Raw genomic sequence first — 22,151 nt, forward strand, 5'->3', positions numbered from 1 at the left:
CAATCTTTTTGCTGTGTGCTTTCGGTATGCTACACTATGTAATGGGGGTTACATGCGCATCGCGTATGTACCTCCAAACAAAACAAATAATCCAAGACCAAGTAAATATTAAAATTAAGAATACATCCCAACAAATTCCTCCCTTTCATTGACAGTACTACCTACACCATTGAGCCTCTCTTCTTGCCGCGGTATTCCGGATTCCTCATCCATGTCAATATTAGGATCAAGATTATCTCGCTCTAAACCCGGTGTCTCAGTGTTTCGTCGTGGACTCCCCTGAAAGAGCGCCATGATTCGTAATATCATCGCGCGCTGCGCCCGTCCATCTTCTGTATCTGGAAACGACATCCCGCGCAGCACCTCCTCTTCGTCTAGCCCGTAGTCATTACCGCTTTGTGTTGTTGAGTGAGCGTCTCCGGTCGTGGAGGATGAGCGAGTGGGGAAGAAGATGAATGGTCGTCTGCATGTTGGACATGTATCGTGCTGTATATAAGAAGAGGAAGTTAAAGTAATCATCATGAGTAATCTTATAAAGGCAACAGGATCATTATGATAATCTCCGTACCTGTCGTATCCAAGTTGTGATACTTCAATCAGTATCACCAACATCAATAACCTGACAAGTTTTTCAAGGCAAACAAGAGAACTCACTCCTTCCGACAGAAAACATGTCCACACGTCTCAGTAAGACGGGTGACACCCAAGTCATCAGTAGAGGTTGCCGGACTGTCCATCGCAAGTGCCATCTCCTCAGAAGCAAGCACAGCTAGGAAAGGCGTCAAACATATCGGGCAAGAAGAGTCTGTATGTGCAGCAAAAGGAAGTTATCGGAATCAGGTCTTTGTCATCAAGTGCGAATTGGAACTGTTGACAGACCATGTTGGTTCAGAGCTGTAAGATCACTCTCGGTGAGCGCGGGCAGCTTCTCAATAAATTCTCTTCTTTGCCTGTGTGCATAAACGTGTTAGGAGTTAGTATAAGACAAGCAGAGCAGAAAAACGAGACAAAACTGACGGTTCCAGACCAGTAAAGCCAGCGAGCATACTACTCAAGGCATCAAGGTCCATCGCTGTAGATGCACACGAAGTGTCTCTCTCGCCACGCAGCAATACCCGCTGTCCCTATGCTGCGGGAAGAACCGTCCTGAAACGCGTCATTAGACGCGCGTCTCTAATTAATCAAAGTCACGTGCAATCCGAACTTCGAGAGTAAACGAGTGAAATTGAGTTAATTGGCCAGCAACGACAGACGGTAGGTGGTAACAATAATAAGCCACAAGATAGTACACAAGCGATTGCTTAACGACAAGAACAGATGGTACACGTAATCAGACACTTCTCCCAGGTGGAATAACATAGCGGGAGGCTCTATGGTGGTATTGGTGGTATAGATGGAGTGGTGAGAATCAGAATGGATTCTCTGGGTCATCCATATTTGCTACTTCCTGTTTCTTCTCTGGCTCGTCGTCCAGTTCCTCGTCAGAGCCGGAATCGTCATTGTCAGCATTCGCCTCTTGGAATAGTCCACCTCCCTGAGCAGGCTTCACGCCCCTATGAGGGAATAAGTACAGCGGTAAACCACGCATAATCATGACGGCTCACTTCTCAAAACGCTTCTTCTTTGCCGCGTTGATTTTGCTTGATACGGGCGTTTGGAAGCTGTCAGTAGGAGAGATGAACTTCGGGTTGCTACAATTTGCGGTATATGAGCAAGTCCGTGATTATGCAAGGGACGAAGCCATCTACCTGTTCTTCGCCATAGTTTTCGCCAAAAGCGCCTTTGCACCCATTCCAGGCTGCTGATTCACCATCCTACCGTTCGTTGCGTTTCCGAGCGGAGCCTGCGGCACGACCACCTTAGCGGCGCGCTCAGGATTATGGAGCGGCTGGGAAGCGATAGGCGAGTCTGACGGAGTTGATACGGTCGACATTGTTGACCGGTGACAGAGAGAGAGAGTTATACAAGTACACAGGAGGGCGAAAGTCGAAGTGGCTAATTGCACGACGTGAACGGAGTTGGCAAGAGAGCAAGTTGAACTTTTGAACCATCACGCGTCATATATTGGAATCACGTGGACGCATATCATTACCTGAGGCCTTTAACTAAAATATGTATGACAAGCTTTCGGACCCTCTTCAGAGGCTGTTCTCATTGTCAGGATGCGCTATACAGTGTATCCGTATTGCTCAGCATCTCGAGATGAAGAAGTAATTATAGAATCCATTTACTTCTCCCGTCGTTCGCAGTTGTACTAGTACCGATCTATTCGGCCCCTCGGGCAATGACCATTCCTGTACTGCCTGAGGCAATACCAGTGAAGAACACTGAATTAAAATGTCTGCCTCGAGTAGACTGCCAATAGTGCCACCTCCTAAGTGTACTCCTAATCATGCATTCTTAATACCCGTTGTATGTCCAAGGACTGACTTTAATGCGCAATGGCCAAATATGGACAGCTAGGCCTACCGCAGTCGGATTGGATCCCGAATACCGGGCAAAATGGAGCGCTGGCAAGGTCTTCCGCATCGTACCTATACATAGCAATCCGAGAGCCGCACGCCGCAATATGGCCTATATTGTCAAGAGAGTTTGTTGTGGAATACAGCAGCGAGGCAATCCAGCTCATTTCCTGCCCGACCATGGCCGTCAGCCATGATGTGCCTATGATGTACCTGCCATTTGTGCTGGCCTCGAAATGAAGGAAAGCTATTCAATAAGGCCGCTGGCAAGGATGATCGGACGCATTGTTCTCTTCCTGCATTCATACGTGCCTCGGCAACAATCGATAAAAGTGCGGTAGTGCGAGCAACGATCTGCGATCTTGAGAAAGAGGATAAAAGATTACGTGGAGAGGATACATTTATTCGGGTGTTTCGCATCTTTTTTTCACGGGCTGGAGTGACCCTTGAGTGATCTCTGTGGAACGGTTGGAGTGTTTACGAAGAGGGAAGCTGAAGGACAAGGTTGGACAGGCCGATGCAGGATCATATGATGGAGGTGGGATGGATGGAATAAAAGAAGAAAATAAGAATGCATCTCGACCACATTTCGGCCTTCGGGTGCTGATGTTTAGTTTGGCTCGAGGGCGGGGTACCTGGGTAGAAAGAATTATAAAAGTACGACCGCAGTGCTCTTGCTGCTCGATATAAACCCACCGCGAGAGATCAGCATCGCATAACTAACTGCTCCCCACTCAGCCCCGTCCTCTCCTCATCACTCTCCCTTTCTCTTCATAACCTGTCCGCTCGCTCGCTCCTCTTTTCTCTGTCTTTCCTCTCTCACCTTCTATCCTGAATGCCTGCGGACGCGCTTAGGAAGAGGAAGCTTGCTGTCCTCGGCTCTCGCTCGGTCGGTATGTAACCTTCTTGTCACATCCGCGGCGTCGCGTGCTCATCTCCGACACCTTCCAGGCAAGTCGTCACTCGTCATTCAGTTCGTCGAGGGCCACTTTGTCGAGTCCTACTACCCGACGATCGAGAGCACCTTCACCAAGGACATCAAGTACAATGGCGTCGTCTTCGAGTGCGACATCATCGACACTGCAGGTCAGGTATGTTGCGCAGTCTCCTCAGCGCCTGTGCCGTTCTAAAGCTTATTTTCTATCATTCTCGACAAGGACGAATACTCTATCTTAAATCAGAGGCACGCTATTGGCATCCACGGCTTTGTGCTCGTATACTCCGTCGCATCCTACAACTCGTTTGAGATGGTCCAGATTATCCACGACAAGATTGTCAACTTCACTGGGAATCAGTCCATCCCTTGCGTCATAGTAGGCTCTATGTCGGACTTACCACAAAGGTGAGAATTCTCACTTATTTCACATGTCCTTCACATCCTTGGACCTTTTGCGTCTCTTTCCTCCCTTTCTCGCCTGTTGCTTCTCGTATTGCCCCGATATTCACGCATGTCCGACGTTCATTTGTGCGTGCAGAAAAGTGCCCAAGGAGGAGGCCGAGGAGTTCGCAAAGTCCATCGGCGCTACGTGGATTGAGACTAGCGCAAAGCAGAATATCAACGTTTGTACGTATCATTACGTTCCTCGCTGCATTCTCAAAACCTCATCATAATTATATTCACCCTAAATGCTAGCCACGGTCTTTGATTTGGTACTCGGCGAGATCGAGAAGCGTGCCCCACATAATCAGAACCAGCCTGTGGGCAACCGCTGTATTGTTATGTGAATTACCCCGCCTTCAGCCGCGCATCATGGACTATCCATTCGCCTTGTTATAGACGCCATGCTACTCGTTTTACCGGGTGTTCGCCCACTACTTTAGGATATGCATATGCAATCCCTTGCCCCATGTACTCGATCACCTGTTCAGTGTTCTACCTAAATGCCTCTTATCTCTTCTTTTCTCTCTTTCTCTTCTTACTCTAGCTATGCTTCCTGCCTCGAGTTCCAATGAGTTCATTTACATAATATATTTAACTCTACAACTCTACAGTATTCACCTTGTTCTCGCTCTGTTCCAAGGGTTTCAAGCTGGTCTCTGATCACATTACTCCCCCCCCCCCCTTTCTTACGTTTCCTTTCCTATAAATGCTGTCTGTTGATCCTCTCCTATTACATATTTGTTCCTCTACGTATCGTAGTAGTTCTAAAGGCCATAGACGCCTAATCCGTGTATGATAAAGAATTTCGCTCCTGTACATACACTCTACTTCTGTGCTTCTTCAAGTTCTTGCCTGTCGGTGTGTCAATCGGTTTTCTTCGGCCTACGGATCTTAGAGACGGGTCTAGGATCGATGATACTGGCTTTCTGGGGTATCAAGCTTTCAGTCCCCTCTCCCCTTGATTAACCTACAAGCCTCCTATATCGTTAATCGCATATCTCTTACCCTACCTTATCGTCTCGCTAAAACTACTAATAAATTCCAGGCCTTCACTCCAATTCCCAAGCGATATCATTGATTTGATTTAATGAGAGCATGTGGATTTACACGAGGATATCCTATTCCATTTCTTTTTCTGTTTGAGAACACGACATATGGATGCAGAAATGAACTTTTTCCGCATGGCGAATTTATTCGGCTTGTGGGGCCCCGGAGGCGGGGAGCGAGAGAATTCGGTTCGAAGAAAACCAACTTTCGGGCCGGGGTGGAAAGGGAAAGTGGAAGAATTCAAGCAGACCCATCGCCAAGATAACGTGCCTGGACCTTCCTACCATTCAATCCAACTGCCTTGACGCGTTGATTGTCGCCTGGAACCAGATCGATCGCCTGGTCGCTCCATTTCACATCGTCACCCTCAACGTCGAGGACGATACCCTTTATGGGTTTCTTGCATGAGAGTTCGAGCAATGTTTCGTTCTCGCCGTCGCTACCGACTGGTGTGATTTTCAGCCAGGATTCTTCGACGGAGGGGAAGTGAATGTATTTGTATGGTTCAGGCCTATGAAGTCGATGAGCCATATGCAAGACAAAGACTACCGCCGGGACTTGAAGAGTGTGATGTAACTCACCAGTTTGAATACCGAGCCAGAACTTTATCACCGTCAAGCAACCTTGCGGAGACAACGATAGTCTTCGGAACTTCACTAAGCTTCGTCCGCGTCGGCTGACCAGGTAACTTTCCCTTCCAAAGCTCCGTACTCGCATTCGGCTTCAACACAACTTCCTTCTTCCAATTCTCCATCCAATCATCCGACTCTGAATCCAAATCCAAATTGAAACTCGTCACATCAAGCACAACTGTTTTCTCAGTCAGCTGGCTATTGGTACCCCATATCTCCAACTCGACGTCAAGCGTGAAGTCAGCTGCTTTGTTCGCGTCTGCATAGACTATCTTCTCCTTGCGCGTCATTCCGACTGTGTACGGCCGAAGTTCGCGTGCGATTGCGAAGTAGGCTGGTTTCGGCCGTAGGAAGTAGTCGACTATTGCCCAGGAGGTCACTGGCCAGCAGTCGTTAATCTAAATCACACGTAAAGTTGGTATATGCGTTGTAAAGTGGGAATCCGAGGAAGTTACCTGCCAGACGAGTGCACCAGCTGTGTACTCCTTTCCCCGGCCTTTCCAGTTGCGCCGCCAAAGCCGATAAGCAGAAGCTAGGGTCTCCGCCTGCATGATTTGAGTATAGTAAACATAGCTAAATGCAATAGAGTTAAGTCATTTAATAGAACACTCAGACAAAGTGGTTTACCTTTCTATGTCAAATGCATGTTTGAAGTTCTCCATTAGGTACAACTCGAGACGACGCTCGAATCCATCGGCCTTATTATGATTGCAATTAGTCCTGGAAGGTTTTTCAACAACGTGCTATTGATCGTAAAGAAACCTGACCCTCACCTCGACTGAGGATACCTCTCAGACTTGTCGCCTCCAATCCAATAGTCAACGGTTCGAATGTTAGGGTATCCTTCCCTAAGTCATTACCTTACCTTAACAAGGACTGTGTACATTTTGATGGAAGGTTACTCACATTCCAAACTCTGAGACGAACCGGCCGGCGAGAATGTCCCAATTATGCCATGGTTCCTGTGATCCATGCCATACATTCCCTAATGAAACGTTCAGACTGACTATGATTAAGAAGAAATTTGCACTGAAATAACTCACACTGATGTAGATCACCATTCGTGCGGTCAGTTGTAACTTGTCCAAATCCACTGTAAGGCGAGGAACGATGATAATGTATTTCACAGTGCTTTGCGACTATCTCCGGGAGCACTCGCTCGTATATGTGTCGAGCGGGGAAATTCGTCTGACGGAAGTCTGACTTCTCGTCGCCATAGTCAAGATCGAGCTTTAAGCTTTCAGCTAGTTGATAATCTGTAAGAATCTTAGTCATACTGGATACCATCAAGTAAATGATTGAATTGGACCTTCATTGTTGCCAGCTACAAAAATAAAGCTTTAGAAATCTGTAGAATTGACGCTCTGACGTGAAACTTACCGAAGATTACGATAGAAGGGTGATGCCTCAGTCGCTTCACGTTTTGCTCCGCTTCAACCTTCACGGACTCCAGAAAGCTGTTGTACGCTGGATACTTTAAAAATAATTAGCCATCTCGCCAAACGAAGTCCATGGATTTCCTACCTGTCCACAACCGAACATGAAGTCCTGCCAGACCATTATACCGAGTTCTAAATACATAAATAGTATGAGAACTTCGTCTGGACGTGTGTTTATATTTTGAGATAATTTACCATCGCATATGTTGTAGAAGCTATCGTGCTCATAGATACCTCCGCCCCAAACGCGAATCATGTTCTGATTTCCGTCAATCAGTAGCTGCAGCCAGTCTCTGTACCTCTTCGGAGTCATACTACAGCGTGGAGAATTAGCCCATGCGAACCACATAAACCAGGAGTTAATCAACGTACGTTGTAAGGAAGCTATCGGCAGGGATCCAATTTGACCCTTACAAGGTAAGTTAATCGAGGTAGAAGTATTCTAAAGACATTTATATACCTCCACAAAAGATGCGAATGTTGTTGACTTCAAACAGGAACGTGTGTCCAGGTTCGCCGTCCAGCTTATCCTGAATTATTCGAACCCGGCGAAGGCCTAACCGCTTCTCTTGAACATCGATTACATTCCCTTGCTAAAATGGGGATATACAGAATACGAGATACAGAGCAAGTTGAATCACCAACCTCGTCGTACAAGCTAACTTGAAGAGTATATAGCGCCTGTTTTCCGTATCCTACAGGGTACCAGAGATCCAATGCCCCAGGTTTGGCAGCAAAAGCAGATTCTCCTTTTCCCTCACTCAAAGCGGTACTATCACCGAGTACCTCTTTCCCATCTTGTGAAAGAAGGGAATATTCTGCTTTCAGGCCTGAAACCGAGCCCTCGACCTGGAACGATATATTTGTCTGAACACTGAGATCTTCCTTCACGTCGACTATCGCACGCAGGTCTGCTAATCGCGACTCATATGCGTGGATCGAAATTGGTCGCCACGGTCCAACAGTCATGAGAACTGGGCCTTCGTCGTTGAGAAATGCGAGCGGAAAGAGTAGAAGTTAGAAATATAAGTTTATGTGCGTGCACACTTGTGCAAATTATTCACGTACCCCAATCCCATCCGTAACTAACATGTACAACGATTAGGATTGCAAAATCGAAGCTTGTCAAGATACTCACTTGTATTGAGCTTTGCGAACATGTAAGCGACTGGAGTCACCGTTCCAAAGGTTGAGCTTGCCGTGCTGCTTCTCAAGTTCTCGTCCCTTGTTCCCATGTAAATATATACATATATATATCAGTTCTCTCAACTTAATTATTCAGCTGTCACAAGGAACTTGCCTTTACGAATGCGGATGGAAATGTGAGTACAAGCTCATTATCTCCATTCTTCAGTGATTGTCCTTTGACCGGAATGTGGTGGGAGATGAATTGGTTGTTCGTGCTTGAGTCGAATACAGGTTAGTTTGACAGAAGAATTATTGAATAGGATTATACCTCAATAGCTTTTCACCATTCTAAGGCACGGTGTCACGCTCTGTCAATGAATATAAGTTTTATAGGACTAGCAATCTTACAAGCTCAACAGAGCAATATGTGTCCAATCCTTCAAAGATCAGATCAACGTTTGGTGCAGCGAATGTCTCGTCCGCAATATGAAATGTTGTCTTGAATGCCCATTCAGCTTCCCCGATCCCTAATACGAATATATACCGATATTCTCGCGGGTGAATTGATTTGATACTCACATTGTACGTCCCATTCATGAAGGCCAATAAACTAACAAAGGTTCTGCATTAAGAGACTGGAGACATGACAAGTGAGATATGACTGACTGGGTCTGGTATCGCTTTCCTCTTGAGAAGCTCAACATGGACCGATGTGGGAAACTCTTCACAGGGCAGCAACTCGCCGTCTTTCGTTCCTTGACCACCGCCAACTTGAGTGAACTGCCAGTTCTTGTCGATCGGGATGGTTGTAGACTTCATCTCAGGGCAAGAGTGAGAACGGAGAATGGACCCGTCAATGCATTATATAGTTCTGCAGCTCCAGGGGTTGAAGAACTGAACCTTGGCTGAGACAATGACAGTTCTCAAGGTTCAAGGTGAGGTGATAATAACTACGGACTTGATAACTTGTACTTGTGATCGACGGACGGGGAAACTCCGGGTATTTCACAACAAGCGAGAATTAACCTTGTGAACTGTCTCATTTTTGTCTGTTCCCAACGTTTTCTTTCTCCATAATTCCATCTCACCATATGCTTTCTTTCTTCTGGTTTACGAAATACAACTTCTTCATTTTGGCCCAGTGTATCTTGGTGAATTAATTTTGATTATCAGACGATTTTGACGTGGGACGAGCATTTGACCTCAAGTTGTAAACATGCTTGATTTGGATGTTTGGACCCACTAGGGCGTAAGTTTATTTCTCTCTCTCTCACCAGCCACTACCCGTCCCGTCCACACTCATGAAGACCTGGGCAACGTCAATCAAATGGATGAGGATGAGACGATAGACCTCGACGTGAATTATGTGAAGCACTTCGAGAGCCACGTCGCTCACATCACATTGCACCTCGACGGTGCAGACAATGAACACGACGGACCTTCGCACCCGTCTTATTTCCCGCCATGTGGCTTCTGGTCGCCAGTGGATAAGGACAAGTTCTTTCATGCGTTAAGCGTCCACTCGCGTCTACGCCCAGATCTCATTGCGGCGGAAGTCCCAGGGAAGACCGTGGCCGATGTCTGCGTGTATTTGGACATGCTTGCCGAAGCCTCTGCTAAAGAACCAAAGAAATGGAGCAGGTCAACATTCATGTCAGCTGTTGAGGTTTCGGATGATTGGATCGAATTTGAGGAGAAACAAGCCAGTGCGATGGCGGATTTAGAGCCGATCTGGGAGGCCCAACACCGCGAGGCTAGACGTTCGGCCGTGCTTGACGATAAACGACGGTCTCTGCGTAAGCCGAAAAGCGAATGGGTTGCAGGTCCAAGGGATAGGGAGAACGAGAAGCTCCGAAAAGCAATACTCACAGACTTTCAGGCAAGGCGGGAAGCCGAATGGGAAAAGGAAGATTATATGAGAGACTTGACTGGTGTTCACCTTACAGCGATTGACCGAATCCTTCGTGAAGCTGAAGAATCGAGTCTTGCGCAATCTCATGCTGCCGTCTCTCGTCTTGGCTATGGCTCTGTTGAGATAGAAGAGCGTGTTTCTGTTCCCTTGAACGACGATATCATCAAACCTTCACCTTTAGATGGTGCTGAGCGGCAACTCGAACCTGCATATTCGTCCAGCCACGAAGCAGAAACCTCCAATCGCAATCATAATGGTCATGACGCAGAAATGAATGTCGATCTGGACCTCCTCGATCCCATTGCACGTCGGCGACATCAAAAGCGCATGCACATGCGTCGCAAACGTGCTGAACAGTCTGGCGGAGAAGTAAATATGGCAGCTACGCGCCTCAAACCTGGTCGCAAAACAAATAAGAGACTCTTGCGCAAACTGGCACGGCAAAAAGCCAAAACAGAGAACGCCGATGAAATTATGGACGTGGATAAGAAGGTACAGCTTGCAGAAGCAAAATTTACTATCTCAAACAACGAGGAAGATGAAAATGAGGGACAAACGGATGTTCACGGAGGGAAGGAGGAAGCCGACATCTCGCTCGATGGAGGTCTCGACGACGCTCTCCAATTGGCCGACATTCTTCATGATGAAGACCAACTGGGGATTTTGAAAGACTTTCGTCCCGCCACGCTACCGTACAGAATAAAGCAAGAGCTGCTGGATTTCGGCTATAATGCAGCAACGCTGAAGTCTGAAGGACTAGGTCTCTTCCATCTATCAAGATTCTCAGATCTTATGGGGTGAGTTATTCCAGGAGTTCACCATATTGTAAATATAGTTCTCATTGGGTGCAGTCTCCATGCGTCATTACAGGGGCCACCAAACAGTACTGGGAATCGCATATCTGCCGCTCTTATAAAGTTGTTTCAAGCTGAAGTTGTCTGTTTCGTCACGGACGTCATACATCGTGCCATTGCTATTTGCGAACAGGAACGGGTGGCGAAGGAGCATACTAAAGTTTGGAGGCTACGCGAGGAGCAGGTCAGTTATCCCTTCTTTCCCATTTATCCTTGAAGTTGAGTTTAGAACGCGTTTATAATTTAGGTCAAGGATAAACATATTCATTTGGCGCTGGAAACTATGGGCGCTGCGACGAGTAAGAAGGAACACTTTAGTCAACTGGTTTCTCGTATGGATTACATTAAATCATGTAAGCGATCGGTGGAAATGCGGGAAGGACAGGAGGAGACGGATAAAGCTGTCCACTGTGAAGATGGAAGCGGAGATGGCGGAAACTCGGATAAAGAGGACATCGGGGGCGACGCTGAGAAAGGTAATGTTGGGGACGAGGGGGGTGGGCACAGCGATCCATTCATAGATGAGGATGCCGATAATTTTGACGACGAAGAGGAACACAGCATTCACGAAACTAGACCTACTCTTCCCTTTCATCGTGAAATCTACGCGCCCTTCCTCTGGCATGCAGCTGTTGATCATCTTGATTCAAATCCATATGGTCCATCGCAGACTGCGCCTTGCAACTATGAATCTTCGGATGATGTTCAACGTGTTCCCGATGATTCAGCTCTCCTTGAAGAGCTCCTTGAGGAAGAGGAGTTAGACGCCGCTGATGTTGCCACTGCTAAAGAGATGGAGGCTGAGCTTTGGGCGAAGTTTGCGTCTCACGAGAGACGAGATGATGCCATCGATGAACCTCTTCAGGAGTCGTCCGAAGAAGACGAAGACTTTATTGAGCACTACTTGAATATGGATCCCGACCCAGTAGGATCTGGTAACGACCACCGACAGCTCCGTAGTCTGAAATTTGGCAAGCCTAATAAGCGGATCAAAAGCAGTGTATTTGTCGAAGATAACGACAGTGACTAAAGTAATGGTGAGATTTACATCATCGATTAGAATGAACGAGTTTAAGCCGAGCTGTTCGAACTACAGGTACATTGCAAAATTTGGAAGCACACAGCCTTTGGCGATGCGAGAAGAGGTGGTAAACGACGGATCACGTTGTAGAAGGCAGCTTTAAATATAGCGCTATCTTGCAGGGTGCTTCTGTTGTAAGATTTTTGGAAGGTCCTTTTGCCCGGTCGAGAGCAAGCGCCTGATGCTGTACAGGGTCTTTTGCACGCATATGATTATGGCTTTGATGCTATCCTTCTTTTCAATGCCAGGAACGTAGGGACCAAGTGATTCCCACCACGAAAGGAATCTATGACGGAATGAGTCGCCATTTCCACTCCACCCTTGTTATGCAAATTAATACACATGGCTCCGAGGTTTCGGCCCTTCTGTCTATCTATCTCACTTGTTGCTGCGCGTACCAGTGCAGTAACCAACCCTGCCCCTCTCCGTAACTAAGGAGAATACACAGGTATTGCGCAGCCTTTGCAGCATTATTAGAAAGAAGAGATACAAACAGCAGGAAAGCGAGCATGATATGGTTCTGAGCAATGGCGAAAGGAGCGAGAATACACATGTGATCAATCCGATTGCTGGTGCGATCGATTGAACAGGCTGTACAGCGTACTTGCTTTTGTGCTAGACCGCGGCGGTAGCCATCAAAGCCAATAAGGGAACGAGTGAACTGGGGTGTGCCATATCTATTCTTAGCTAAGAACGTCATTATCCTATATAAACTCCTCATCTCCCCTCTGTTCTATCTCAGACATCCCCTGTCATCTGCTACTACTTCCATCTCCTTCAGCGCTTATATACACTAGTCCTTGATTCACTATGGGTTGGTTCGGTAATGACTCTAACGAGGCTCAAGCCTACCAGGACGTACGTATCGTTGTCTACTTTGTCGTCCCGACGGGCCACCGCCAAGGCGCTTGGCTCGCCCGTTGGTGATCAACGTCGATCAACGAGCGCTAACTTATGCTTCCTTTATCTTTGCTTCTACGCATGCCTGGGTTACCCGATCTTATCGAATTACAGTACCAGAACACGCCCGACGAGCACAAGGCCAAGATCAGCCACGAGCTCATCGGCGGTGCCGCTGGTATGTTGTCTACTCTTACAAGTAGACAAACTGATCTGATGTTGGTGCGATATCAGCTTTTGAGGCTGCGAAGGCCTACGAGGACCACTGCGCGAAGAACGGCAAGCCGGCTTCGCACGCTCAGGCAAAGGAGGTCCTGTGCGTATCATTCCCGCATATATTCACATTTTATCTGCTCACATCATTGCAGTGCTGGTCTCGCGGGTGCTTTCATTGACCGTGAATTCGAAACCAAGGGCGTAAGTCCTACATGATGTTTATGCACAGGGTGTCGATGTTGACCAGGGACCACCCTTCCCATAGCTCGACTTCGTCGACAGGGAGCGTGCTAAGCACGACGCCCACAAGAGGCTCAACGAGCAGGTTGCTCAGGAGTACTGATCTTGCCGGACCTGATTGAACTTTATATAAAAAATGAATGTATAATACTATCTGACTCTGGGAGAGAGATGTCTGCCAATGAATGTGTGGTTGTATTTTGTGAGATTGACCAACATTGCTGGAGGGTGAAGCTTCTTCACCTACTCTATATGTCAAGTTATGTTACAACAGAGAAGTTTCATAATGTGGGACAGTTTCGTCTGATACGTTATGTGATTTTAAGCATTATAACTAGGTTTATTTTGGCTGGGATTTCTGATCTCGGTCGGATTATAAGTCCATGTACTGTACTAATTTATAGCAACTGCGCATCACATGTGACACGAGAAGAGGATTTATTGTATTTATTTATTGTACTGCTGGAGACAGAAGTGCAAAAGCACGTGCCTCATATGATTTGCACTTGTTTGGGACTGCCCAAAAGTTGCAAAGACTCGCCAGCTTAGCCTATAGATCTACCATGGCCAAGTCGGAAAAGAAGGAGCACAAGAAGAGGAAAGTGCACGATGAAGAAGCCGCAGATACCACTGTTGGTGACGTCTCTATGGTGGTAACAGACGTGAATGACGAACGAGTGCGTTTCTTATTCCGTGTATTTTGCACTCCCTACTGGTATACTCGAGTGCTAAGGATGTCTGGATGTCTCACTAGCCAGCGAAGAAGGTCAAAAAAGAGAAAGAAAAGGATGAAATTGTTATTGACATGAAGGAATTATCGCCGATTGCACGTCCTTTGGCGGAGAGGAAGTTATTGAAGAAACTGCACAAAGTTATTAAAAAAGGTGCGTCTCCGGTCCCATTCGCTCCTTTTTACTTTTGAACTCATTCGTCGCTGGTTTTCGTCTAGCTTCGAAGCAACGACAAGTAAAACGTGGTGTAAAAGAAGTGGTGAAAGGAATCCGGAAAGGAGAGAAGGGGTGAGTCTCGTTCTAATCGACGGAGACGTTCGTGCTCATGCTCATCCATGATTATTTTTTAAAAAACTCTCCACAGCTTGCTCGTCCTCGCGGCAGACATAACACCCATCGACATCATCTCCCACTTACCCGTACTAAGTGAAGACGAACAAATACCCTACGTCTTCATTCCGTCAAAAGAAGAGCTCGGACGTGCGAGCTCGACGAAGAGGCCGACGAGCTGCGTCATGGTTTGTCCGGACGCTAAGAAGCGGAAGCGGAAGGAAAAGGATGGTGAGAAGGAGAAGGAGGACAAGGATGAGGATGATGACTATAAGGAGCTGTATAATGAGTGTTGCAAAGAGGTTGCGAAGTTGCAGGAGAAGATATTTTTCTAGGTTGGTTTTTTCTCATATTAAGCTGCAATGGGACGTTAGCTGACGTTGCATACTTTAGTGTCCTTGCTTTTCCATATCTTTCCTTCATTGTATCTTACTACGATCCGCTTCTGAAAAATAAAAGGCCATGCTTTTGACCTTGTACTTATCCTGTAAGGCTGTAGGACCCAGCTGTGAATACTAGCCGGCAATTCGGCACGCATTATGATAAATTCAAAGATGTTTAGGCCTTCTACTGTCTTCATCTCTTGCAACTGTGCATCTGGTTAGATCTTTCCCCTTCAGGATTCACGGGCAACATGTCATGCACTATATGGTGCAGGTGTGCGGGCTAGATATATACAATGGCGTGATAAAGTATTCGACATGCTGCGCTATGATATCATGGTTTAATTTTAATTTGTCAAAAGAGTGGCAAATGACGGAATTCGGCCAGAGCTATGGACAGACCCGATCCAGGAGGAAATCTTTCTGTTGGCCTGTGAATATTTATTTCCTCAGTCCAAGTCACAGCAAATCATATCAAGTCAATACAAGGCGTGTCCCAGAAACGTGATAGTCTGGCGCAAAGTAATTTTTTAATAAATGAAAGGGGGATTGATGAGAGACGGAGGTAGGAGTGTTTTACCCACGCTTGGAAGATTCCACGTCCACGTCAATTTCAGCTCCGGTTTCCCTCTTCTAGCAAGCACACCGCAGTCTCTTCCTCTCATCTATCTTTCTCTTCCTCCTCTTTCCCTCTTCCTTGGCTACATCCTAGTATTTTCGAGCGACACCCCGGCAAAATGGCAGCAGGCGCAAAGGTCAAAAGCAACGCCGCCGGTGCGAACGGTGCTGGTCCGAAGGGAGGCAAAAGTACGAAGACAGAACCGAAGACTTCACTGGCTTCCTCTCCTCTCACAAGCGGCGCTGCGACCCCCGTCAGCGAGGACGCACCTAAGAGCATAGCTGGTCGAGTCGGCAGGCCTGACAAGAAGGAATACGATGCAGAGCAGGAATCCATTAAGGCTGAGATTGCGGTGGTCCAGGAAAAGATGGTGGGTGCGCGCGCTTGTCGGGCTCTCTTTCGTTACTTCTAGCGCCTCGTTCTTAATACCTTAATCTAATCTTTCTTTCTTTGCAATCACCACCTTAGAACGCTATACGAAGTAAGATCGATGCTGGCTCGAATAGTGGTCCTGGCGCGGAGCGACGAACGGAATTGCGCGCCGAGATGGATAAAATTCGACAGGAACAGGGAAAATTCAAGAATTCGCGTGGACAGCTTATTGCGCAGCTGCAATCTCTGAACGAGGGTATCTCGAAGAAGGTATGGCGCTTACTATTTTCTATTTACTTTATTTTAAGAGACTGCGTGTGACTTACGCATGGTTAGATCAAGGACTTGCAGGCTGCTAAGAGCAAGACGCAGTTCAAGTCTGTGGCAGACGTCGATGCACATATCAAGTACGTTATTTCTTCCCTTCCATTTAATCGATTTATCATTTGTTTATTCGTTTTGTCAGACAACTCGAAAGGCAGGTTGAATCCGGTACCATGAAGCTGGTCGATGAGAAACGTGCTCTTGCCGAAATTAGCACATGCAAACGACTACGGAAAACCGTAGAGAGCTTCCAAGCAGACCAGGAAGCCATCGAACGCGACCGCGCCGCAGTCGACGAAATACGCAAGCAATTAGATGATCCCGAAGCCAAGGCCATCTCGGAGCGCGGAGACGCGATCAGAGCTGAGCTCGATGAGATCAGAAAGGAGGGTGACGAGGCATATGCTAACCGGAACAAGCTATTCGAGGAAAGGAGTGAGCTCAAGGCGCAACTTGATGAGTTACACGGCAAGAAGCGTGAGTCTGCGCAACGTTTCCGGGAGGAGAACGACCGTTACTGGGCTAAGGTTAATGAGGATCGAGCTCGACGTGCTGAGCGTGCACGAGCACAGCGCCAAGCGGAAGAGGAGGAGAAAAGAAAAGTGGAGGCAACGCGTATACGTGAGGAAGCGGCTGTGCCTGCGTACCAGGCGCAGATCGAGGACTGCCAGACGCTCATTGACTATTTCTCGGGGAAGACGAGCGGTGCGATCAGACTCTCCACGACGGCGTCTACCGATCAAGCCCGAAAGGAACTTGCTGGCGTGCCAAAGCTCGAGGTCCGACAGGTCGAGGCAGACACTGATGGACTTGTTGCACGCAAGAAGAAAGGTGAAGACGAGGAGGCGTATTTCATGGGTGGGAAGGGAAAGAAAGGTGGTAAGAAGGCCAAAGGCGGTGCGAGAGGAGGAGTACCGTCCACCTCACCAAACGGCGACAACGACACCCCCGCTCCTCCACTCCCATCCTCCGGACCACTTAACATCCCCCTCTCAACCCTCTCCGCCCTCCTCTCTCTCTCCATCCCACCTCCCGCTTCCGCCTCCGACCTCCCACGCACCATCTCGGACTTGCAAACAAAGAAAGCATGGTTCGAGGCTAACCAAACTCGCGTGACGAAGGAGAACGTCGCGAAGGCTGAAGAGCAGATTAAGAAGCTCTTGGGTAACGCGAACAAGGTGGACACTCCGCCGAATGGGAAGGGCGAGAACCCACCTGAGCCAGCGCCGACGCCTGCGGAGAACGATGACCTCGAGCGGGCTGTCTCTCCCGAAGAAGTCGACGTGGAGCTTGAGCAAGTATCGAAGGATGATATTGAAGTCACCGCTTGATGTACAAGCTGGACAAGTTAGACGAGAGGAAGAGTCGAGCGTGTTTTGATTGTCATCTTCACTTTCATGATTCTACTTCCTGATTCCCAATTTCCCATTCTCTTATTCCCATACATAAGTAAGTACATTAACCCGCAAACAAAAATCTGTCGGTGCACTGTGTGCATCACAGGACTGTCGTCGTCGTATCTCTACACACCTCGCTTTCGACTTAATATATTATATATAAAATGGTTATCCACCACTCAGTTCCTCAGTCCTCAGTCTTCAGCTTCGTTTCATTTCATTTCATTTTACTCCAAGTTCAGTTTTAATTTGAATATTCAGTTTCAGTCAACTCAGTCCTTCATGCCCCCACCTTTCAAGTGACGATACCATTCCCTACCTTGCGTTAATCCTTCCCCAAAGTTAACAAACACTCACATACACACAGAGACATTGATTTTAGTGAAGCAGGCTTTTTCATTCAGATAACTAACAATATAAGTACGATTCAAAAAAGATAAAGAAAGAGAAAAAAAAGGGACAAAAAAGGAATGGAGGTATGACATTGACAACAGATATCCGTGTCAGCAAAAGGTTAGGGCTGGGGGAATAGCGAAAGCAAAAACGAACCAAAAAGACGTAGGAAAACTCAAACTCATGTACAGGGTGGGAGATAAACGAGAAGAAAGGAGGTGGGCGGTGGCAGCGGACTAACTAGACTGTCTGATCGTGAGAGCTGGCAGAATTACAATAGAGCAAAAAAAAACGAAAAGAAAAGCACTGAGAAACTGGGGGAAGGAGCCGAACGAAACCAAAAGAAGAGAGAGATACCGAATCCGAGGGGTAAGCTGCACACCAACGGCACAAATATATACGTTGTAACAGCAGCAGCAGCAACAAGCAGCAACCAACAACGGTTGCAATAATAATTCTTTACGAATAGGGAAGGAAGGAAAGGGTGGTAACCATGAAATCCTGAAGCTAAACATAAATCATCTGAGGGGGGCCAACACAAAAAACACAAATTATAGCCAGATCCAACAATCCAACAATAAACAGGGTTGTTCGCAAAAATAATGCAATTGACAAATTCCCATTATACACATCATAGTGATGACAATTTAAGGCCCAGATTCATCCTTGACCGGTGCTGGAGTCGATACAGGTACCGCTGACGCAAGGTTAGCCTCCGGCGATGAATGCTGTGAATGCTCCGATGTCGATGAGTGAACGCTCGCGGCATCGCTGTTAAGCCCGAGGTCTTGCGGTGTGAACGTAGGAACGTCGAACGCACTACTACTGTTGTAGTCGCTGAACATGCCACTGTCGTGCGAAACGCTCGAAGGGTCGACAAAGTTCATCGACATGCTCGAGTCGAATGCACCAGCATCAAGTCCGCTACCACCGAACGAATCGTGGAGTGCAGCAAGCATGCTTGATGTAGTCGGTGTATCATTCAGGATGGAATGTGCACCACCATGTCCAGCGGCGTTGTAGTTTTCCTGGCCCTGCATCGGTGACAACGTAAATAGTTGCTGTTGAATAACCGGTTCGACGGACGCAGCGACAGAGTTTGTCGATAAGGCCACGCTACGGAGTACGTTCAAAGCAATCCAGTCGCTACCAGGGGCAAAAGAGAGAAAGAGAAAGAAACCGAAATCAGTAATTAACGTAAATTACCGAAGGTATCGAGGAAAAACACCGTACTCGAGGAAAAGCTTCAAGATCTGGAACGCGCCAAACGCCGGGTCACTACGAATAGTCTTCATAGACAGCTCCGCGTTAGCAACCGACGGAATCAAATCAAATCACCAATCAACTGAGTTGAACGTACCAGATCACGCATAATTTGACTGGTTACATATCCCCATCGGATCAAGATACTTCGGGACGAAATCGTCGAGCGCTCTTCTACACCACCAGTCATATTCGGACCGCGGTTTCCACCCATCAGACGTTCGCAGACATTGTCAGCCCATGCCATGACTTCTCCGACAGGTTCCGCGCTCTTTGACAGGCTGTTCAGAAGCGCAACAAAGTCGACTTCGAGCAACTGCACGAGATCTTCGTGTCGGCAGTTGCATACAAGAGCTGATTGATTGCGGACAGACTCGAAATCAATGCTCTGCCACGAACGACGCATATCCGAAAGCTGCTTCTGGTTCGTAAGCACGGTCGATAACGCCTGCGTCACTTGGAAGATATCCAGGAAGCGCACTATGGTTCGTGTAAAATTAGTCAATGCACGCGTTCGGGATAAAGCATCGAAGCTTGAAAACTTTACTTACAAACAAGGTGCCCGAAACGAGCTCCCAACTCTACTTTAGGTTCTACGAATGTATTCCCATAATTCTCAAGTGCAAGTAGAAGAATCTTCTCCATTTTATCAGCGAGCTGCCTCAAACTTGTCAAAGCTTGAGGCGGGATCGGCGACAGCATCTGCAAACGCAGAATTTCAAGTATTTCCTAGATGGGAATAAATAAGTACCCGAAGTTGTATTGAATAGTGCATTCAAACAAAACTTACATTATAAACAAGGGCGTCCGCCTTTGCCATGAGACCCGCGACCGCCGGGGCGTGGACGACCTCCCTGTGATCGCCGCTAAGGCTTGACCAGAACGAGCGCAAATTAAGTTCAAACTGGTCAAAGCGATAGTTCCGCACACTGTCAAGCAGTGCATTCAGATGATCTTCAAACCAACGCCATACATCTCTTGCAGCGATCCCGTGAGGCGAGGACGAATCTGGTCCGAGCGCTTCTTCAATGTCCGGAAACCCTGGAAGTTCACGTACAGATCGCATTTGCGCTGGCCCCATAAATGCTGCCGCAGAGGCAGTAGGGGGTGAAGGCGCATGGCTTGACCCGCCGAGTGTGAGAGGATCAGCACCAAGAGGATGCCGGCGAATGGGAGCATGCGCCGGGAAGCTTGCGCGCTGTGACGCCTGAGCCTGTGATAGAAGTGTGTTCGTCGTCGGCGTCTTGTCTGTGTCCATTTGGATCAGTGTCGGGCTCTTCATTCCATTATTGATTGTCAGAGAGTTGCGCTTGGATCCTGATGTCGAAGGAGCTGCGCCCTCACTTCCGTCTTCGTCTTCATCGTCTTCAGAGTGGTCATCACCGCCCTTGCCGCCTGCTCCGGCTCCTCCCGCAGTACCCTGCTTGTTCGCATTGGCCGCAGCGTTTGATTTGCGTACGTAGTCCTGCAGCCATTCAATCTCGGTTGCCGTCGTTGGGCGGATGCCACAATCTGTTGGGTGCATGCGTCAGAAACCCCATCATCAAAACAGAGTAAATCAAGATCAAAGCATCAAAAAAGGGGAGAAGTCGAGATGATCAAGCTGAGTGAGAAGAAGTGGCGGGCAAAGGGAGTGATTATCAAAACTCACAGTGATACTTGCTGTTCCCTCGAACACCCAGACGGCGTGTTTTGATGGCGGGAAAACAAAGTCGAATTGCCTTGCCCAAAGTCGCTGTGTTGATATGTGGAATCCCATACTGGTCACAGACTCGACGGTATGAAAAGTAGAGGCCCTGCCGGGGGACGTTCCCATCGGGATAAGGAGCATAGTTTGCATTGAGCCTAACCCCGGATTGAGTGTAGTGGGCGATCGACGACGATCAGCAAAGTGAAAAACAAACAAGAGATAGAGAGAAAAAAAAAACATTGCAGCAATAAAAACAAACATACCAAGCTTGCACAAAAATCTGCTTCGCTCTGTCTGATGCGCTTGTCGTCGTCGCAGCACGGACGTTTGCAGCGAGTTGCTCCAGTGCATGATCAGGGCCAAGGGTCATACGGCCAAACTGGCCGGCAGCGTGGAATGCATCTTGCTGGTGCTGGTGATGCGCGTGCGTAGGGTTTCCCTGTTGGCTCTGAATGTACATCTGAGTGTAGTCCGGCGGAGAGGGGTTGCTGAAAAAGAGAGACATGTCCTCGTTCTCGCTCGAGGACGAATAGACACTCTCGGCATCGCGCGGGTAGGGCGACGTGGCGGCGCGGGCAGCACGAATGTGCGTCTGGCGCAGGCCACTCTGTGGTTTGAGCGCGGGGTTTGCCAGGGCGTGCTGGGTGGGCGGAGAGTCGGCGGGGGAGGCGAGATCAGTGGAGAAGGCGGTGGACGAGGATGAATGACGGGTGTGAGAGGGCATCGCCTGCTTGAGTCCGAGAGCGTAAGCGCTCCTATATAAGTCATCTCCCATGTTCATGCCTGCGCCAGGCCCTGGACCACCTGCACCGATGCCGCCGTGCATCCCCTGGACTGTATTCTGGGCGGCAAGCATGTCACCGTGAGCTGAGGGTGGACGGGAGCTGGAGTGGGACGAGACGGAGGAAACAGAGCCGGAACGCGAGTGGGCGGTATGTGGTAAAAAGTCAAACGGGACTGCTGAGGGCAACATAGACATGTGCAACGCGCCGTTCATGGGCGCCGTCGCTGATGCTGGACGTACGGGCTACTACTGCTAGTGCAGAACACAAGCGAAATAAAGGCGAAATGCGGCGAGAAAGCAGGGCTGAAACTGCGAATGAGCGTCGGGTGGACACAAACAAACAAACAAGAAATATAATCTGAAGAAAGCAAGATGTGCAGAAAGGACGGTTGCGGGCCAGCCGGACAAGGAGGGGAAGAAACAACGCGAAGGTGGAAGATAAATGTGCAGACAGAGAGCAGCGCTGGGAGATGACACAGGCCAACAGAGGGCTTTGTTGGAGTTGACTGCAGACGGGCAAACGGGATCTCAATGCGGAGGTAGCCAAGGCAACCGGCCCTGCTTTTATTTTCT

The 22,151-nt window shown here is 48.1% G+C and overlaps 9 protein-coding genes across 9 annotated transcripts; 5 read left to right on the forward strand and 4 right to left on the reverse strand.

The window, feature by feature from the left end:
* Positions 1 to 9: 9 nt before the first annotated feature.
* Positions 10 to 1,118, reverse strand: FOMMEDRAFT_169321 (uncharacterized protein). Its single transcript, XM_007268362.1, has 5 exons — positions 1,018 to 1,118; positions 880 to 950; positions 655 to 805; positions 569 to 590; positions 10 to 486 (listed from the first exon to the last, which is right to left on the reverse strand). Exons 1-5 carry the CDS (start codon positions 1,068 to 1,070, stop codon positions 115 to 117), a joined length of 669 nt encoding a protein of 222 aa, XP_007268424.1. The 5' UTR covers positions 1,071 to 1,118; the 3' UTR covers positions 10 to 114.
* A 482-nt stretch (positions 1,119 to 1,600) lies between these two features.
* FOMMEDRAFT_88912 (uncharacterized protein) lies at positions 1,601 to 1,933 on the reverse strand (the record flags this gene model as incomplete). The annotated part of the gene is made up of 2 exons (XM_007268363.1): positions 1,601 to 1,691; positions 1,749 to 1,933. 2 exons carry the CDS (start codon positions 1,931 to 1,933, stop codon positions 1,601 to 1,603), a joined length of 276 nt encoding a protein of 91 aa, XP_007268425.1.
* A 715-nt stretch (positions 1,934 to 2,648) lies between these two features.
* On the forward strand, positions 2,649 to 4,513 carry FOMMEDRAFT_110726 (uncharacterized protein). Its single transcript, XM_007268364.1, has 5 exons — positions 2,649 to 3,355; positions 3,414 to 3,553; positions 3,620 to 3,804; positions 3,938 to 4,026; positions 4,096 to 4,513. The coding sequence occupies exons 1-5, from the start codon at positions 3,298 to 3,300 to the stop codon at positions 4,185 to 4,187; spliced, it is 564 nt and encodes a 187-aa protein (XP_007268426.1). The 5' UTR covers positions 2,649 to 3,297; the 3' UTR covers positions 4,188 to 4,513.
* A 395-nt stretch (positions 4,514 to 4,908) lies between these two features.
* FOMMEDRAFT_21590 (glycoside hydrolase family 2 protein) lies at positions 4,909 to 8,934 on the reverse strand. The gene is made up of 21 exons (XM_007268365.1): positions 8,756 to 8,934; positions 8,669 to 8,699; positions 8,498 to 8,616; positions 8,418 to 8,437; positions 8,262 to 8,364; positions 8,100 to 8,185; positions 8,030 to 8,046; positions 7,607 to 7,941; positions 7,422 to 7,554; positions 7,334 to 7,370; positions 7,157 to 7,275; positions 7,047 to 7,093; positions 6,903 to 6,996; positions 6,832 to 6,846; positions 6,566 to 6,778; positions 6,429 to 6,507; positions 6,296 to 6,370; positions 6,150 to 6,242; positions 5,978 to 6,095; positions 5,472 to 5,920; positions 4,909 to 5,401 (listed from the first exon to the last, which is right to left on the reverse strand). The coding sequence occupies exons 1-21, from the start codon at positions 8,906 to 8,908 to the stop codon at positions 5,131 to 5,133; spliced, it is 2,607 nt and encodes an 868-aa protein (XP_007268427.1). The 5' UTR covers positions 8,909 to 8,934; the 3' UTR covers positions 4,909 to 5,130.
* Positions 8,935 to 9,377: 443 nt separating this feature from the next.
* FOMMEDRAFT_147764 (uncharacterized protein) lies at positions 9,378 to 12,343 on the forward strand. The gene is made up of 4 exons (XM_007268366.1): positions 9,378 to 10,798; positions 10,853 to 11,039; positions 11,103 to 11,892; positions 11,952 to 12,343. Exons 1-3 carry the CDS (start codon positions 9,417 to 9,419, stop codon positions 11,883 to 11,885), a joined length of 2,352 nt encoding a protein of 783 aa, XP_007268428.1. The 5' UTR covers positions 9,378 to 9,416; the 3' UTR covers positions 11,886 to 11,892; positions 11,952 to 12,343.
* Positions 12,344 to 12,681: 338 nt separating this feature from the next.
* On the forward strand, positions 12,682 to 13,557 carry FOMMEDRAFT_21592 (uncharacterized protein). The gene is made up of 5 exons (XM_007268367.1): positions 12,682 to 12,794; positions 12,951 to 13,014; positions 13,071 to 13,152; positions 13,205 to 13,253; positions 13,318 to 13,557. The coding sequence occupies exons 1-5, from the start codon at positions 12,747 to 12,749 to the stop codon at positions 13,393 to 13,395; spliced, it is 321 nt and encodes a 106-aa protein (XP_007268429.1). The 5' UTR covers positions 12,682 to 12,746; the 3' UTR covers positions 13,396 to 13,557.
* A 540-nt stretch (positions 13,558 to 14,097) lies between these two features.
* FOMMEDRAFT_90168 (L30e-like protein) lies at positions 14,098 to 14,688 on the forward strand (the record flags this gene model as incomplete). Its single annotated transcript, XM_007268368.1, has 3 exons — positions 14,098 to 14,176; positions 14,242 to 14,311; positions 14,388 to 14,688. 3 exons carry the CDS (start codon positions 14,098 to 14,100, stop codon positions 14,686 to 14,688), a joined length of 450 nt encoding a protein of 149 aa, XP_007268430.1.
* A 702-nt stretch (positions 14,689 to 15,390) lies between these two features.
* FOMMEDRAFT_125837 (uncharacterized protein) lies at positions 15,391 to 17,763 on the forward strand. Its single transcript, XM_007268369.1, has 4 exons — positions 15,391 to 15,725; positions 15,824 to 15,997; positions 16,064 to 16,134; positions 16,194 to 17,763. Exons 1-4 carry the CDS (start codon positions 15,474 to 15,476, stop codon positions 17,380 to 17,382), a joined length of 1,686 nt encoding a protein of 561 aa, XP_007268431.1. The 5' UTR covers positions 15,391 to 15,473; the 3' UTR covers positions 17,383 to 17,763.
* Positions 17,764 to 17,931: 168 nt separating this feature from the next.
* FOMMEDRAFT_169330 (uncharacterized protein) lies at positions 17,932 to 22,096 on the reverse strand. Its single transcript, XM_007268370.1, has 7 exons — positions 21,058 to 22,096; positions 20,756 to 20,949; positions 19,895 to 20,616; positions 19,656 to 19,833; positions 19,202 to 19,584; positions 19,075 to 19,130; positions 17,932 to 18,987 (listed from the first exon to the last, which is right to left on the reverse strand). Exons 1-7 carry the CDS (start codon positions 21,789 to 21,791, stop codon positions 18,489 to 18,491), a joined length of 2,766 nt encoding a protein of 921 aa, XP_007268432.1. The 5' UTR covers positions 21,792 to 22,096; the 3' UTR covers positions 17,932 to 18,488.
* Positions 22,097 to 22,151: the final 55 nt, after the last annotated feature.

The sequence above is a fragment of the Fomitiporia mediterranea genome, assembly GCF_000271605.1.
Source record: "Fomitiporia mediterranea MF3/22 unplaced genomic scaffold FOMMEscaffold_8, whole genome shotgun sequence".
In the NCBI taxonomy this organism is placed as follows: Eukaryota; Fungi; Basidiomycota; class Agaricomycetes; order Hymenochaetales; family Hymenochaetaceae; genus Fomitiporia; species Fomitiporia mediterranea.

Bases quoted from the DNA above. Each gene is read 5' to 3' on its own strand.
- FOMMEDRAFT_21590 (XM_007268365.1), bottom strand. From the start codon at position 8,908: ATGAAGTCTACAACCATCCCGATCGACAAGAACTGGCAGTTCACTCAA. The intron at 8,700-8,755 runs GTCAGTCATATC...AACCTTTGTTAG, and splicing joins GGAAAGCGATACCAGACCCA to TTTATTGGCCTTCATGAATG. The intron at 7,555-7,606 runs GTTGGTGATTCA...TCCCCATTTTAG, and splicing joins AAGTTAGCTTGTACGACGAG to CAAGGGAATGTAATCGATGT.
- FOMMEDRAFT_110726 (XM_007268364.1), top strand. From the start codon at position 3,298: ATGCCTGCGGACGCGCTTAGGAAGAGGAAGCTTGCTGTCCTCGGCTCT. The intron at 3,805-3,937 runs GTGAGAATTCTC...TTGTGCGTGCAG, and splicing joins ATGTCGGACTTACCACAAAG to AAAAGTGCCCAAGGAGGAGG. The intron at 4,027-4,095 runs GTACGTATCATT...CCTAAATGCTAG, and splicing joins AAAGCAGAATATCAACGTTT to CCACGGTCTTTGATTTGGTA.
- FOMMEDRAFT_169321 (XM_007268362.1), bottom strand. From the start codon at position 1,070: ATGGACCTTGATGCCTTGAGTAGTATGCTCGCTGGCTTTACTGGTCTG. The intron at 951-1,017 runs GTCAGTTTTGTC...TTATGCACACAG, and splicing joins GGCTTTACTGGTCTGGAACC to GCAAAGAAGAGAATTTATTG. The intron at 487-568 runs GTACGGAGATTA...TCTTATATACAG, and splicing joins TCACAACTTGGATACGACAG to CACGATACATGTCCAACATG.
- FOMMEDRAFT_147764 (XM_007268366.1), top strand. From the start codon at position 9,417: ATGGATGAGGATGAGACGATAGACCTCGACGTGAATTATGTGAAGCAC. The intron at 10,799-10,852 runs GTGAGTTATTCC...CATTGGGTGCAG, and splicing joins AGATTCTCAGATCTTATGGG to TCTCCATGCGTCATTACAGG. The intron at 11,040-11,102 runs GTCAGTTATCCC...TTTATAATTTAG, and splicing joins GGAGGCTACGCGAGGAGCAG to GTCAAGGATAAACATATTCA.
- FOMMEDRAFT_21592 (XM_007268367.1), top strand. From the start codon at position 12,747: ATGGGTTGGTTCGGTAATGACTCTAACGAGGCTCAAGCCTACCAGGAC. The intron at 12,795-12,950 runs GTACGTATCGTT...ATCGAATTACAG, and splicing joins AGGCTCAAGCCTACCAGGAC to TACCAGAACACGCCCGACGA. The intron at 13,254-13,317 runs GTAAGTCCTACA...CCCTTCCCATAG, and splicing joins GTGAATTCGAAACCAAGGGC to CTCGACTTCGTCGACAGGGA.
- FOMMEDRAFT_125837 (XM_007268369.1), top strand. From the start codon at position 15,474: ATGGCAGCAGGCGCAAAGGTCAAAAGCAACGCCGCCGGTGCGAACGGT. The intron at 15,726-15,823 runs GTGGGTGCGCGC...TCACCACCTTAG, and splicing joins CGGTGGTCCAGGAAAAGATG to AACGCTATACGAAGTAAGAT. The intron at 16,135-16,193 runs GTACGTTATTTC...TCGTTTTGTCAG, and splicing joins GACGTCGATGCACATATCAA to ACAACTCGAAAGGCAGGTTG.
- FOMMEDRAFT_169330 (XM_007268370.1), bottom strand. From the start codon at position 21,791: ATGAACGGCGCGTTGCACATGTCTATGTTGCCCTCAGCAGTCCCGTTT. The intron at 19,585-19,655 runs GTAAGTAAAGTT...CACGAACCATAG, and splicing joins TCGTTTCGGGCACCTTGTTT to TGCGCTTCCTGGATATCTTC. The intron at 19,131-19,201 runs GTACGTTCAACT...CTGTCTATGAAG, and splicing joins GTCAAATTATGCGTGATCTG to ACTATTCGTAGTGACCCGGC.